We start from the raw sequence: 11,573 nt of genomic DNA, 5'->3' as shown, positions 1-11,573 counted from the left end.
ATCCCAGCACTTTGGGAGGCCAAGGCAGGTGGATCACTTGAGATCAGAAGTTTGAGACCAGCCTGGCCAACATGGTGAAACCCCATCTCTAGTAAAAATACAAAAAAGTTAGCCAAACATGGTGGTGTGCACCTGTAATCCCAGTTACTCGGGAGGCTGAGGCAGAAGAATCGCTTGAGCCTGGGAGGTGGAGGTTGCAGTGAGCTGAGATCACACCACTACACTCCAGCTTGGGCGACTCTGCCAGAGTCTCAGCCCGAGTGGACTGTGTCCCCCTGCCACAAAAAAAAAGAAAAAGAAAGAAACAGAGGGAGGGAGGGAGAGAGAGAGAGAGAAAGAAAGAAAGGAGGGAGGAAGGAGGGGAGGAAGGAAGGAAGGAAGGAAGGAAGGAAGGAAGGAAGGAAGGAAGGAAGGAAGGGAGGGAAGAAGAAAGTCCAACTGTAAAATATTTGAAGAGATTTATTCTGAGCCAAATATTCAACTCAGTGAGACTACCTGGTTTTGCCTACAGTGCCCCACCCTGCACTACAGCCTCGAAGCTCCCTTAAGCAGTAGGCTGTAGGAACTGTAGGGTTTACCTTATTATTCCCCACCTCTCAGACTCAATGACCAATGGCCCATGACACAACCCTCAGGACATCCTGAGAACATGTGCTCAAGGTGGTCCGGCTACAACTTGGTTTTATACATTTTAGGGAGACAAAAGACATTAATCAATACATGTAAGATGTACATTGGTTTGGTCTGGAAAGGAGAGACAACTGGAAGGGGTGGGTGTGGTTGGGAGTGGTTGACGGTAGCTTCCAGGTCACAGGTAGATTCAAAGGTTTTCTGATTGGCAGTTGGTTGAAAAAATTAAGTTATTGTCTAAAGACTTAGAATCAATAGAAAGGAATGTCTGGGCTTATGATAAGGGTTTGCGGAAACCAAGATTTTATCATGCAGATAAGGCTTCCAGGTAGCAGGCTACAGAGAAGAGATTGCAAATGTTTCTTATTAGACTTAAAGAGTCAGTTCACCAAGGTCTGTGTTGATGTTAATGCTGGTCAGCTGGGCCTGAATTCCAAAAGGGAGGAGGGTATAAGGAGGTATGCCTGTCTCCCCTTTCCCTTCATGGCCAAACTAGTTTTTCAGGTTAACTTTGGAATGCCCTTGGCCAAAAGGAGGGATCCATTTCGATGGTCTAGGAGGCTTAGAATTTTATTTTTGGTTTACATAATGTCTAAAAATTAATACATTCTTTTTCTCCTTCCTAAAAGGTAAGTTGTTTTATGTTTGCCAGCCATTTATACCTTACTAGAAATGAATTTATCAGCTAAGTGACCGAGAGTAGGTTAGATTGGGAGAGGGCATATACTAAATTGTGTTATCCAAGGTGATGTGAAAAGGAAAGTAAAAGTGTAGGACTCTTAACATAATCACTTACACCACTGATTTGACTAGGGCAGATTATCTCTGGATAATCTTAGAATTCACCAAGAAGCAGAGACACAAGTGACTCCCTGTGTTGTGGTGCTTGCTAATGGAGTGCGGCCTTGTTCATGTTTTCCTTCCCTAGGACCAGTGTACCATGAGTACTGTGAGTGTCCGGAAGATCCTCAGGCCTGGCAGAAAACTCTTCCTTGTCCAACCAAGGAACCACAGATTGCAAAAGATTTTGCTTCCTTTCCCAGCATCAATCTCCAGCAAATGCTAAACGAAGTCCCCAAAAGGTTTGGGGATGAGAGAGGTGCCATTGTTCATTACACGATTCTCGATAACCACATTTACCGGAGATCTTTAGGAAAATACACAGACTTCAAGATGTTCTCTGATGAGATTTTGTTATCATTGACAAGAAAGGTAGGAGAATGAATGAATTGATAATACAGTTTAATTATTTGGATATACACATTTAAATGTTTAGAATTATAATGACAAAGGATGAAGCAGATTTTAGGCTGAGAAATGGGCATCTAAGATATTTGCAATCTGAGTGTTCGTATGTTCTCCACCTTTGTGGATCTCACTTTCCTGTAAGATTTAAAATTAAGTAGCTTGAGGCCGGACATGGTGGCTCATACCTGCAATCACAGCATTTTGGGAGGCTGAGGCGGGTGGGTCACCGGAGGTCAGGAGTTCAAGACCATCCTGGCCAACATGGCAAAACCCCATCTCTACTAAAAATACAAAAATTAGCTGGGCGTGGTGGTGGGCACCTGTAATCCCAGCTACTCAGGAGGCTGAGGTAGGTAGAATCGTTTGAACCTAGGAGGTGGAGGCTGCAGTGGGCCAAGATTGCGCCACAGCACTCCCACCTGGGTGACAGAGTGAGATTCCATCTCGAATAAATAAATATAATAAAATAAAATAAAGTGGCTTGAGCCCCCATTCCAGGTAGGTATGCCGTACAGGACACTCCCAAGGTTTCTTTGAGCTTTCAGACATTTATAACAAGGTTACTACCTCTTACTCTTTTTTTTAATAGTCTATATTTACAGTATCCAAACAGAACTCTTATTTATTTTATTTTTTTAAATAGGGGTGGGGTCTTGCTGTGTCATGCAGGCTAGTCTCAAATTCTTGGGCTCAAGCCATCCTCCTGCCTCAGCCTTGGTGCTAGCTGGTACTATAGGCATGCACAACCATACCGAGAGGTCACTTTAAGTTCTCTGTTCCTGCTGAATACCACTCCTGTTTAGATTTCACCTTCTGCAGCTGTTTTCTTCTCTTCGCCTCAAAATGACTTGAACTTAGAACACATTTTCCTTGTTTTACCCTAAGCATACCTAGAAGATAGCGTGCATGGAACATTTTGTCAAAGCTTGGGGTACCAGAAACAGGTTTTTTTTTTTTTTTTCCACCAGTACATACTAAAAAACAAACAAACAAAAATCCTGATATTTAAAAATAGACATCTCTGTACTAATCAGACTCTCAGTCATGCTTGCCTCTGGGAATTTCTCGTGGCTGTCCTTGACCTTAAGGTCTTAGCGTCTCACTAATGTGGTTAGGCCCCCTGTCTTTCAGGCTCTCCACATCCCCCAATAGCGCCCCCTTATCTTACTATTCAACCTCTCTTTCCACATTTGCAGAACTCTAAATTCCTCTTAAGCAGAGCAACTTAAACTACCTTTTGTCCTTGTTTCTGATCATACAGGGTGAGGGATGGAGGTGGGCAATATTTATCTTTCTTACTCAGAGAGACCATCAAGGGAGTTTGTTTGTTTGTTTGTTTTGAGACAGAGTCTCTCTCTGTCGCCCAGGCTGGAGTGCAGTGGCATGATCTCGGCTCACTGCAACCTCTGCCTCCCGGGTTCAAGCAATTCTCCTGCCTCAGCCTCCCGAGTAGCTGGGATTATAGGCGTGCACCGTCACTCCTGGCTAATTTTTGTATTTTTAGTAAAGATGGGGTTTCACCATGTTGGTCAGGCTGGTCTCGAATTCTTGACCTCGTGATCCACCCACCTTGGCCTCCCAAAGTTCTGGGCGTGAGCCACTGCGCCCAGCCAAGGGATTTTTATAAACCAAAAAACAAAGCACAGTTTTCCTGATATGTTATACAGTTCCCCAAGTATGCTGACTGTGTGCCTGCAGTCAGTTCTTACTTTAAATAGCAGTCCCCAACCCCTCTGCCACCAGCCTACAATGTGAGGATACAAGCATATGATGGGCATCTGCTCCTAAAGGTAGTGCTCTCTTCCTGGGCTACAACTAGTCAACTGTGCCCTGTATTCTTGCCTCTTTAACCCATGTTGCTGGTTTCATAGCAGTAGATTTCAACCAGGGATGATTTTGCCCCTCAGAGGACGTTTGCCAATGTCTAGAGACATTTTTGGTTGTCACAGCTCAGGGGTTGCTGTTATCATCTAGTGGATAAGCATTCTACAGTGCAAAGGATAGCACCCCCCAACTCCATAGCAAAGAATCATCTAACCCCAAATGTCAATAATGTGAGCTTGAGAAACCCTACTCCACAGTGAGTACGGTCCAATGTGGAGTTTATTAATGAGTTTATAAATAATAGCAGGGAGGCTGGGCACAGTGGCTCACACCTGTCATCCTAGCACTCTGGGAGGCCGAGGCAGGTGAATCATTTGAGGTCAGGAGTTTGAGACCAGCCTGGCCAACGTGGTAAAACCCCACAGAAATTAGCCAGGCGTGGTGGCGCGCGCCTATAATCCCAGCTACTCGGGAGGCTGAGGCACGAGAATCTCTTGAACCTGAGAGGCAGAGGTTGTGGTGAGGCGAGATCGCACCACTGCACTCCAGCCTGGGTGGCAGAGCGAAACCCTGTCTCAAAATAATAATAATAATAATAATAATGACAGGGAAGCAAGAGGGTGAATATTCACATCTCTCACCCTTTCCTTTTGTTCTTTGCCCAGTGGCTGGGGAAGACATAAATCTAAGATAAATGAAACCCAATCCTAGTCTTTGAGTAGCCCACTCTAGTGGGATTTGGTTTTGTTGTTTGGAAGTGGGGGTGGGATGTGAATAAAAACAAAGAGTTATATCCCAATATGATGATAGGCCTCAAGAAAAGTAAGTACCTTGGGTTTAAGTGCCGGAGGAGGGTGAGTCATAGAAGAGGTGGTGTTAGATCTGGGCTTGAAGGATTAGAAAGGAGACTGCCAAGTTAAATAAGTAAAACATTCTAAGCGAAGGGAATTACATGTTGAGGTGGATGGCATTTTCAGAGAGTAGCCTGAGGTTTCCTGGTATGTGGGCAGATGAAATATGAGGCTTATAGCCAAGCTGGAACAAGATAGTGAGGCCTTGAATGCCAGCCAGAGAGTTGAGATCTTGTGCCATAGGCTTAAGGTTCTGTTGAGCTTGGTAGTGACATTAACCAAGTTATTTTAGAAATGTTAGTTTTGGAATTAATTTTAGTTTTGGAAATCTGAGCAGCCCTAGAGCCCAGAATCAGAACATCTAGTAAGGAAGCTGTTGCAACAATCTAGGCAAGAAACGATGAGGGCCTAAACTGAGACATTGATCGTGGAGATGGAAACGGAGTGGCATGTTCCAGAGGCAAGTGCATATGAGGTAAAGAGGGAGAATAGTGAAGGAAAACAAGGGTTTGGTTATAACTTTGTAGATTTTCTTAGGCAGCTGGCAGAGAGGGTTCTCGAAGCCATTCATTCATACCTTTCTACACAATTTCCACTTCTCTAACACTGTATTTTATTTTATTTCATTTTTTTGTTTGTTGTTGTTTTTTGTTTTTGTTTTTGTTGTTGTTTTGAGAGGGAGTGTCACTCTGTTGCCCAGGCTGGAGGGCAGTGACACGATCTCAACTCACTGCAACCTCTACCTCCCAGGTTCAAGGAATTCTCCTGCCTCAGCCTCCCAAGTAGCTGGGATTACAGGTGTCTGCCACCAGTCCAGCTAATTTTTGTAATTTTAGTAGAGATGGGGTTTCACCATGTTGGCCAGACTGTTCTCAAACTCCTGATCTCAAGTGATCCACCTGCCTCGACCTCCCAAAGTGCTGGGATTGCAGGTGTGAGCCACCACGCCTGGCCTCAAACACCGAATTTTAAATGCACCTCTGGACAGAGGTAGTGACTCCTGGTTAAGTGAATTTGCCATGTAGGATCCTCACAGATGACAAATTGACAGGCATTCTTCTCTCTTCTCTTGCTGTTTTTGAATGGTTAGCCCGGTCAGAATATGTAAGAAAACCAAAGAACTGTTGTATTTAGTACCAAAGACTGAGATCTTCCCAGCACTGATGTTTGTTTATATATTTATTTAGGTCCTTCTCCCAGATTTAGAGTTTTATGTTAATCTTGGAGATTGGCCCTTGGAGCATCGAAAAGTCAATGGAACCCCCAGCCCCATACCTATCATTTCATGGTGTGGCTCTCTGGATTCAAGAGATGTTGTCCTCCCAACCTATGACATCACCCACTCCACGCTTGAAGCCATGCGGGGTGTTACAAATGATCTCCTCTCTATTCAGGGAAATACAGGTATTCAGGGAAATGCAAGGCTAATTAATGAAGAAAAAGCTTAGAGAGTGGGTTATACATATATGTTTGCATTCAGTAGCATATTAGAAAAAGTCTTTCTTGTATTCAAAATTCTGACCAACCTAGGTATTAAAGATTTGTGGATGTTACTCAGTTATTTCGTTTTTTCTGGTCACCCTATGTAAGAACAAAGACCAAGCTCACATTTTATTGTGAAACACAGAAAATGGAAGAAGCTAATGCCTTGGTGAGTGGGCCAAGTCATTGAATCTCTTTTTGCTTTGAACATGGTCCGACATTATTTCAGGTATTTCCTAGTATTATATAACAGAATATACCAATACTTGCATGAGCTTTCACTAGCAGACAAATAGATGAAATTAGAGCCTTCTTTTATATAATACAGCAAATAAAAGGACTATTTTCTTGAAAGTCTAAACTTGAAAGTTCTTCTGGCAAATTGAGACTCAATCCCATATTTTATTTGAAATAGCATCTACTTTAGAAGATGAGTTGATGATAAAAGAGCTTTAACATCTTAAATGACAACAGTAGATTAAAGAGGATTGTGCTTACCATATTAAAATGTCAAATTCATAATCATAATTTTTTAATGGCTTCAAACTTGCAGGGCCTTCCTGGATCAATAAAACAGAGAGAGCTTTCTTCAGAGGTAGAGACAGCCGAGAGGAGAGGCTTCAGTTGGTACAGCTGTCCAAAGAAAATCCTCAGCTACTAGATGCAGGAATTACAGGATATTTCTTTTTCCAAGAGAAAGAAAAGGAGCTTGGAAAAGCCAAGTTGATGGGTTTCTTTGATTTCTTTAAGGTATGCATTTGAGTCTTCTTCTATGGATATGAAGTGATAAAATTTTGTATTAAAAGTCTACCAAAATAGGTGGGCTTCAGCAAATTTCTCTTGTCTTGTGAACTGACACACATGTTCACACTTTCTTAATAGATATCAGGAATTACAAAATTCATTGTGGTTTCCTTCTTTTGTTTTTAAGTTTACCAAATAACTCAGAACTGTACTTAATTCTCAAAATATAGTATAAGGATTAACCTGGGATTTTGGTGTATTTATGTCAATTTTTTTTCTTGTATTTGCTTTAATAAACTGGGAATTTAAATACATTTTACCTAAAGTGATCTCAAATGTCTTTTGTAAATAGAAAAAGTATAAATTCCATATATGTAAAGTGGGAGTTGGGATTAGGGTTCAAGGCCTGCTTCTATCCTGCCTCTGCCACCAACTATGGGACCTTCCTGTCTTGGCGCCTTGGTCTTTAAACCCATGTGATACCTACCTACTCCTTCAGAACATTATCACGAGGCCCAGAGGAGAGATGTGAACAATGTGACAAAACCTGATGGGCTCAAAAACTCCTTGTACCAATTATTTAAGAAAAAATTATTTACCAAATCTGGGAGTGTGTCCTCTTCATCCCAGATAATGAGTAGAACAGGGGATTTGGACTCAGAATGAGGTTTATACATTTCTCTGAATACCAGTTTTCTCAATTGTAAAAACAAAAAGAAGGGGTTAATAATACCTGCTTCAGATTATTATAATTGAATGAGGTTTAATGCCTATGAAAACTGCATTTGAAATGGAAAACAAAGTATATTAACCCAACAAATATGCAGACAGCTTTCCTACTGTGTTGCCAGCATTGCCCAAGTCCTTAAACATCTCCAGGTTTCTGTCTCCTCAGCTCTAAAACTGTAAAGTAGAGACAATGCCTGCCTGTTTCATAGACTGCATATAAGGAACAAATGAAGTAATGAATAAATGAAAGTGTTTGTTGTTATCAGTATTCAGCTTTAAGAATTTTGAAAATAGTTTTCCCGGCTGGGCGTAGTGGCTCACGCCTATAATCCCAGCACTTTGGGATGCTGAGGCGGGCGGATCATCTGAGGTCACGAGTTTGAGACCAGCCTGGCCAACATGGGGAAACCCTGTCTCTACTAAAAATAGGAAAAAAATTAGCTGGCCGCAGTGGTGGGTGCCTGTAATCCCAGCTACTCAGGAGGCTGAGGCACTAGAATTGTATAAACCCAGGAGGCGGAGGTTGCAGTGAGCCAAGATCACACCACTACACTCCAGCCTGGGTGACAGAGCAATACACTGTCTCAAAAAAACAACAACAACAAAACAAAACAAAAAACTAATTAATTAATTAAAATTTAAAAAGAAAAAATAGTTTTCCTACCTGAAATCTGGAAATCTGGATTCCATATTACGGAGACATGATTGAAATAGGTCTTCACTCCTATTTCCAAAAATTTCGCATCTTAGCTTTAAACAATGTATTTCTTAAAATTAATCTGAGAAAGGCTGCTTGTGATTTTTATACAAAGAGAAGATGTAAGTTATAAAATAAAACTTTTAAACACCAAAGTTGGAAAATAATTCCTCTGTAGTTGGTATTACGGTGTTGATGAGAAGCAGAAGTGAAACAAATGACTACTGAAAGTTTGTTTGTTTGTTTTTCATCTTCCAGTACAAGTATCAAGTAAATGTGGATGGGACCGTGGCTGCTTACAGATATCCATATCTCATGCTGGGCGACAGTCTGGTTTTAAAGCAGGATTCGCCATACTATGAACATTTCTACATGGCATTAGAACCTTGGAAGCATTATGTTCCAATTAAAAGAAATCTGAGTGATTTATTAGAGAAAGTTAAATGGGCTAAGGTATGCTTCCAGCAATTTTTGTTTCTTTAAGCAATAACAAATTTACCAGTGTTAGATGAGTTCCATCACAACACAATTTGATGTGACATAATGGAATGAAAAGAAATATTGTTTTCTGAAATTGCTGTTCCCTTGAAATATCTAAAGAATCAGTATCAGAATCATTTTGCATACCCTCTATCAACATTTTTGAAGATTTTCAGAAGATTTGAAGTCCAGCCTTATATAAAATACAGATTTTCTAAATGCTGTGTTTACACATACAAACAAGAACATACAAAATGCAAATTACTGATTGAAAGACCAGAGTTAAGGTGCTTTATGAACAAGAAAACATTTCAGGCAATTACAGTACTCTTTTCTTATCCCCAGGTAGAAAAAAGGCACAAATTCTTAATGAATGTGTGTTATATAATGCAAGAATCACGTTTCCCATAAAATAGGAATTCCTTTTTTAAAAGTAAAAGTATTTAAAAAACTGTTGCATTTTATTATAAAACTACAAAAATGTACCCTTCCATTATGAGATTTTATACTAAGTTTCTAAGAAACAATATATGGTTACGGAAATAATCGGATGCCTGAGGCAGAATCACTTTTGTGACCCTTTGTAAAAGCCTCAGTTGCTTGCAAATGGCTTACCTGTGGACAGCATGGTAGAAGATTAACTATTTTCCAAAAGTATAATTAGGAATGCTGACTATTTCTGGTACTGAATGAACAGCCTGTGGGTACTAATGACTGAATTTTTCAGTTACAAAAGCAATACAGTCTTTTATAGCTACCATTTTATAACACAACTTTTTGGCTCTGACTGCATATTTGCATGGAGCTTTTAAAAGATATTATAACATGAAAACGTATTCATTCTACTATCATGCAGAGAGGAAATAGGCTGGTGGGACAGATGAGGAAGCTGAAGAGTACTTCCTGGGCGACCAGGAAAGTACCAAGATGGTCACAATAGGGGCTGCACGTGGGTTGTTGCACTGTGGGGAGGAGTGGTTTCCTCGTACTGTGGAAAAGGGGCCAAACGTGATCATATCTTTTAACAGAGATGTCTAGGAAAATACTCTCTTCCCGTAGCCTCATTCTTTATTTATTTATTAATTAGTTTATTTATTTATTTTTGAGACAGAGTCTCACTCTGTCACCCAGACTGGTATGCAGTGGCATGATCTCCACTCACTGCAACCTCCACTTCCCGCGTTCAAGGAATCTCGTGCAGTGAGCCACCCCACCCGGCCCCTGTAGCCTCATTCTTAAGTTATAATTCCATTATGTTCTGTCTTTCCCATGCTGTTCACTTTCAACCCCACATCTGTTCCACTTCACACTTAACCCTCTCTTTGTGGGTCTTAGTAGTAATTTTCATTCATTTTTATTTTTCTTTAACCTTTCAGGAAAATGATGAAGAAGCCGAGAAGATTGCAAAAGAAGGACAGTTGATGGCTAGGGACCTACTACAGCCACACAGGCTTTACTGCTACTATTACGAAGTACTGCAGGTCAGTTCAGAGTGTCCGTCCACACTGCTGGGTCAGGTGTCCTCAGACTACCCGCTTGGCCTGTACACTTCCTGCCTGGCTTCCTGAAGGGCTCAGAGTCAGCCTATGGACCGGCTGGCTAAGCCAAGGCACTTGCCTAGAGAAAGATAGTGCTAAGTCCTCATTTGGTGGCCCCCTTTTTTTTTGTTTTTTGTTTTTTGTTTATATTTTTGGGGGTTTTTTGAGACGAAGTCTCACTCTGTTGCCCAGGCTGGAGTGTAGTGTCTCAATCTCAGCTCACTGCAGCCTCTGCCTTCCAGGTTCAAGCAATTCTTGGGAGCCTCAGACTCCCAAGTAGCTGGAATTACAGGCATGCGACACCACGCCCAGCTAATTTTTGTATTTCTAGTAGAAATGGAGTTTTGCCATGTTGACCAGGCTGGTCTTGAACTCCTGACCTCAGGTGATCTGCCTGTCTTGGCCTCCTGAAGTGCTGGGATACAGGTGTGAGCCACCATGCCCAGCTGTGGCCTCCATATTTTCATCTTTATTCCATATTATGAAAAATGATGCTGGGAGCCCTCACAAATATAGATTAGCAGCTCCTCCCATCTTCTCAGTGCTCTCTTTTATTAAATGCTTTATTGAATTCCAACCTCAGAGAAAAACATTTTTCTTTATCTGGAAAACAAAACGGTTGGACTGGAGATCATTAACATCCCTTTTTAGTCAAAATGTGGCCTCCTTATTCTCCGTGATACTTAAGATTCATGCCTTTTACAGTACAAGGCAGAATGCAAATATTTAGCTTGCTATAGCAAACAAACTAATGAAAAATATGTATAACAGTTCTAACACCTTAGGGCTGAATCCTGAATTACAGTGTTTATTGGGATTCCGAGGATTGGTGTTTTGAGTAATTACCTTAAGTTTTACTCAGAAAAATCTAGACAGGAAGGATTAAAAAAAGGAAATCATGTTCTTGTTTTTAACCTAAATTTATTTTCCTGTAGGCATAATAAAAGTAAATTTCCCTAGATGCTTGTGAATACTACCCTCTCATATTTTCATTTTCATAGAAAAATAAAAATGATAAGTTACACTATTTACTAGAAGCAGCCCTTCTCTTAAATTGGTCTATCCCCTCTGTTGGTCTAGCTTTAATTGTTAAACAGTTTTTTTTTTTTTAACAATTTCTTGCCTGGGCGCAGTGGCTCACACCTGTAATCCCAGCACTTTCGGAGGTCGAGGAGGGCAGATCACCTCAGGTCAGGAGTTCAAGACCAGCCTGGCCGTCATGGTGAAACCCCGTCTCTACTAAAAATACAAAATTAGCCAGGTGTGGTGGCACGTGCCTGTAATCTCAACTGCTCAAGAGGCTGAGGCAGGAGAATTGCTTGGACCTGGGAGGTGGAGGTTGCAGTGAAC

At 41.2% G+C, this 11,573-nt stretch overlaps 1 protein-coding gene across 2 annotated transcripts in view; it reads left to right on the top strand.

Moving 5' to 3' along the window:
• POGLUT3 (protein O-glucosyltransferase 3) overlaps positions 1 to 11,573 on the top strand; it is a 25,632-nt gene that overhangs the window by 11,134 nt on the left and 2,925 nt on the right. For both annotated transcript variants that reach the window (XM_023208191.3, XM_023208192.3), the window contains exons 3-7: positions 1,559 to 1,842; positions 5,741 to 5,957; positions 6,589 to 6,785; positions 8,464 to 8,658; positions 10,062 to 10,166. In XM_023208191.3, the coding sequence (XP_023063959.1) occupies positions 1,559 to 1,842; positions 5,741 to 5,957; positions 6,589 to 6,785; positions 8,464 to 8,658; positions 10,062 to 10,166 (998 nt within the window). The remainder of the gene's footprint in view (positions 1 to 1,558; positions 1,843 to 5,740; positions 5,958 to 6,588; positions 6,786 to 8,463; positions 8,659 to 10,061; positions 10,167 to 11,573) is intronic.

The sequence above is a fragment of the Piliocolobus tephrosceles genome, chromosome 13 (assembly GCF_002776525.5).
Source record: "Piliocolobus tephrosceles isolate RC106 chromosome 13, ASM277652v3, whole genome shotgun sequence".
In the NCBI taxonomy this organism is placed as follows: domain Eukaryota; kingdom Metazoa; phylum Chordata; class Mammalia; order Primates; family Cercopithecidae; genus Piliocolobus; species Piliocolobus tephrosceles.
Note: the sequence above shows the minus strand (reverse complement) of the source record. Positions and strands in the feature narration are given on the sequence as shown.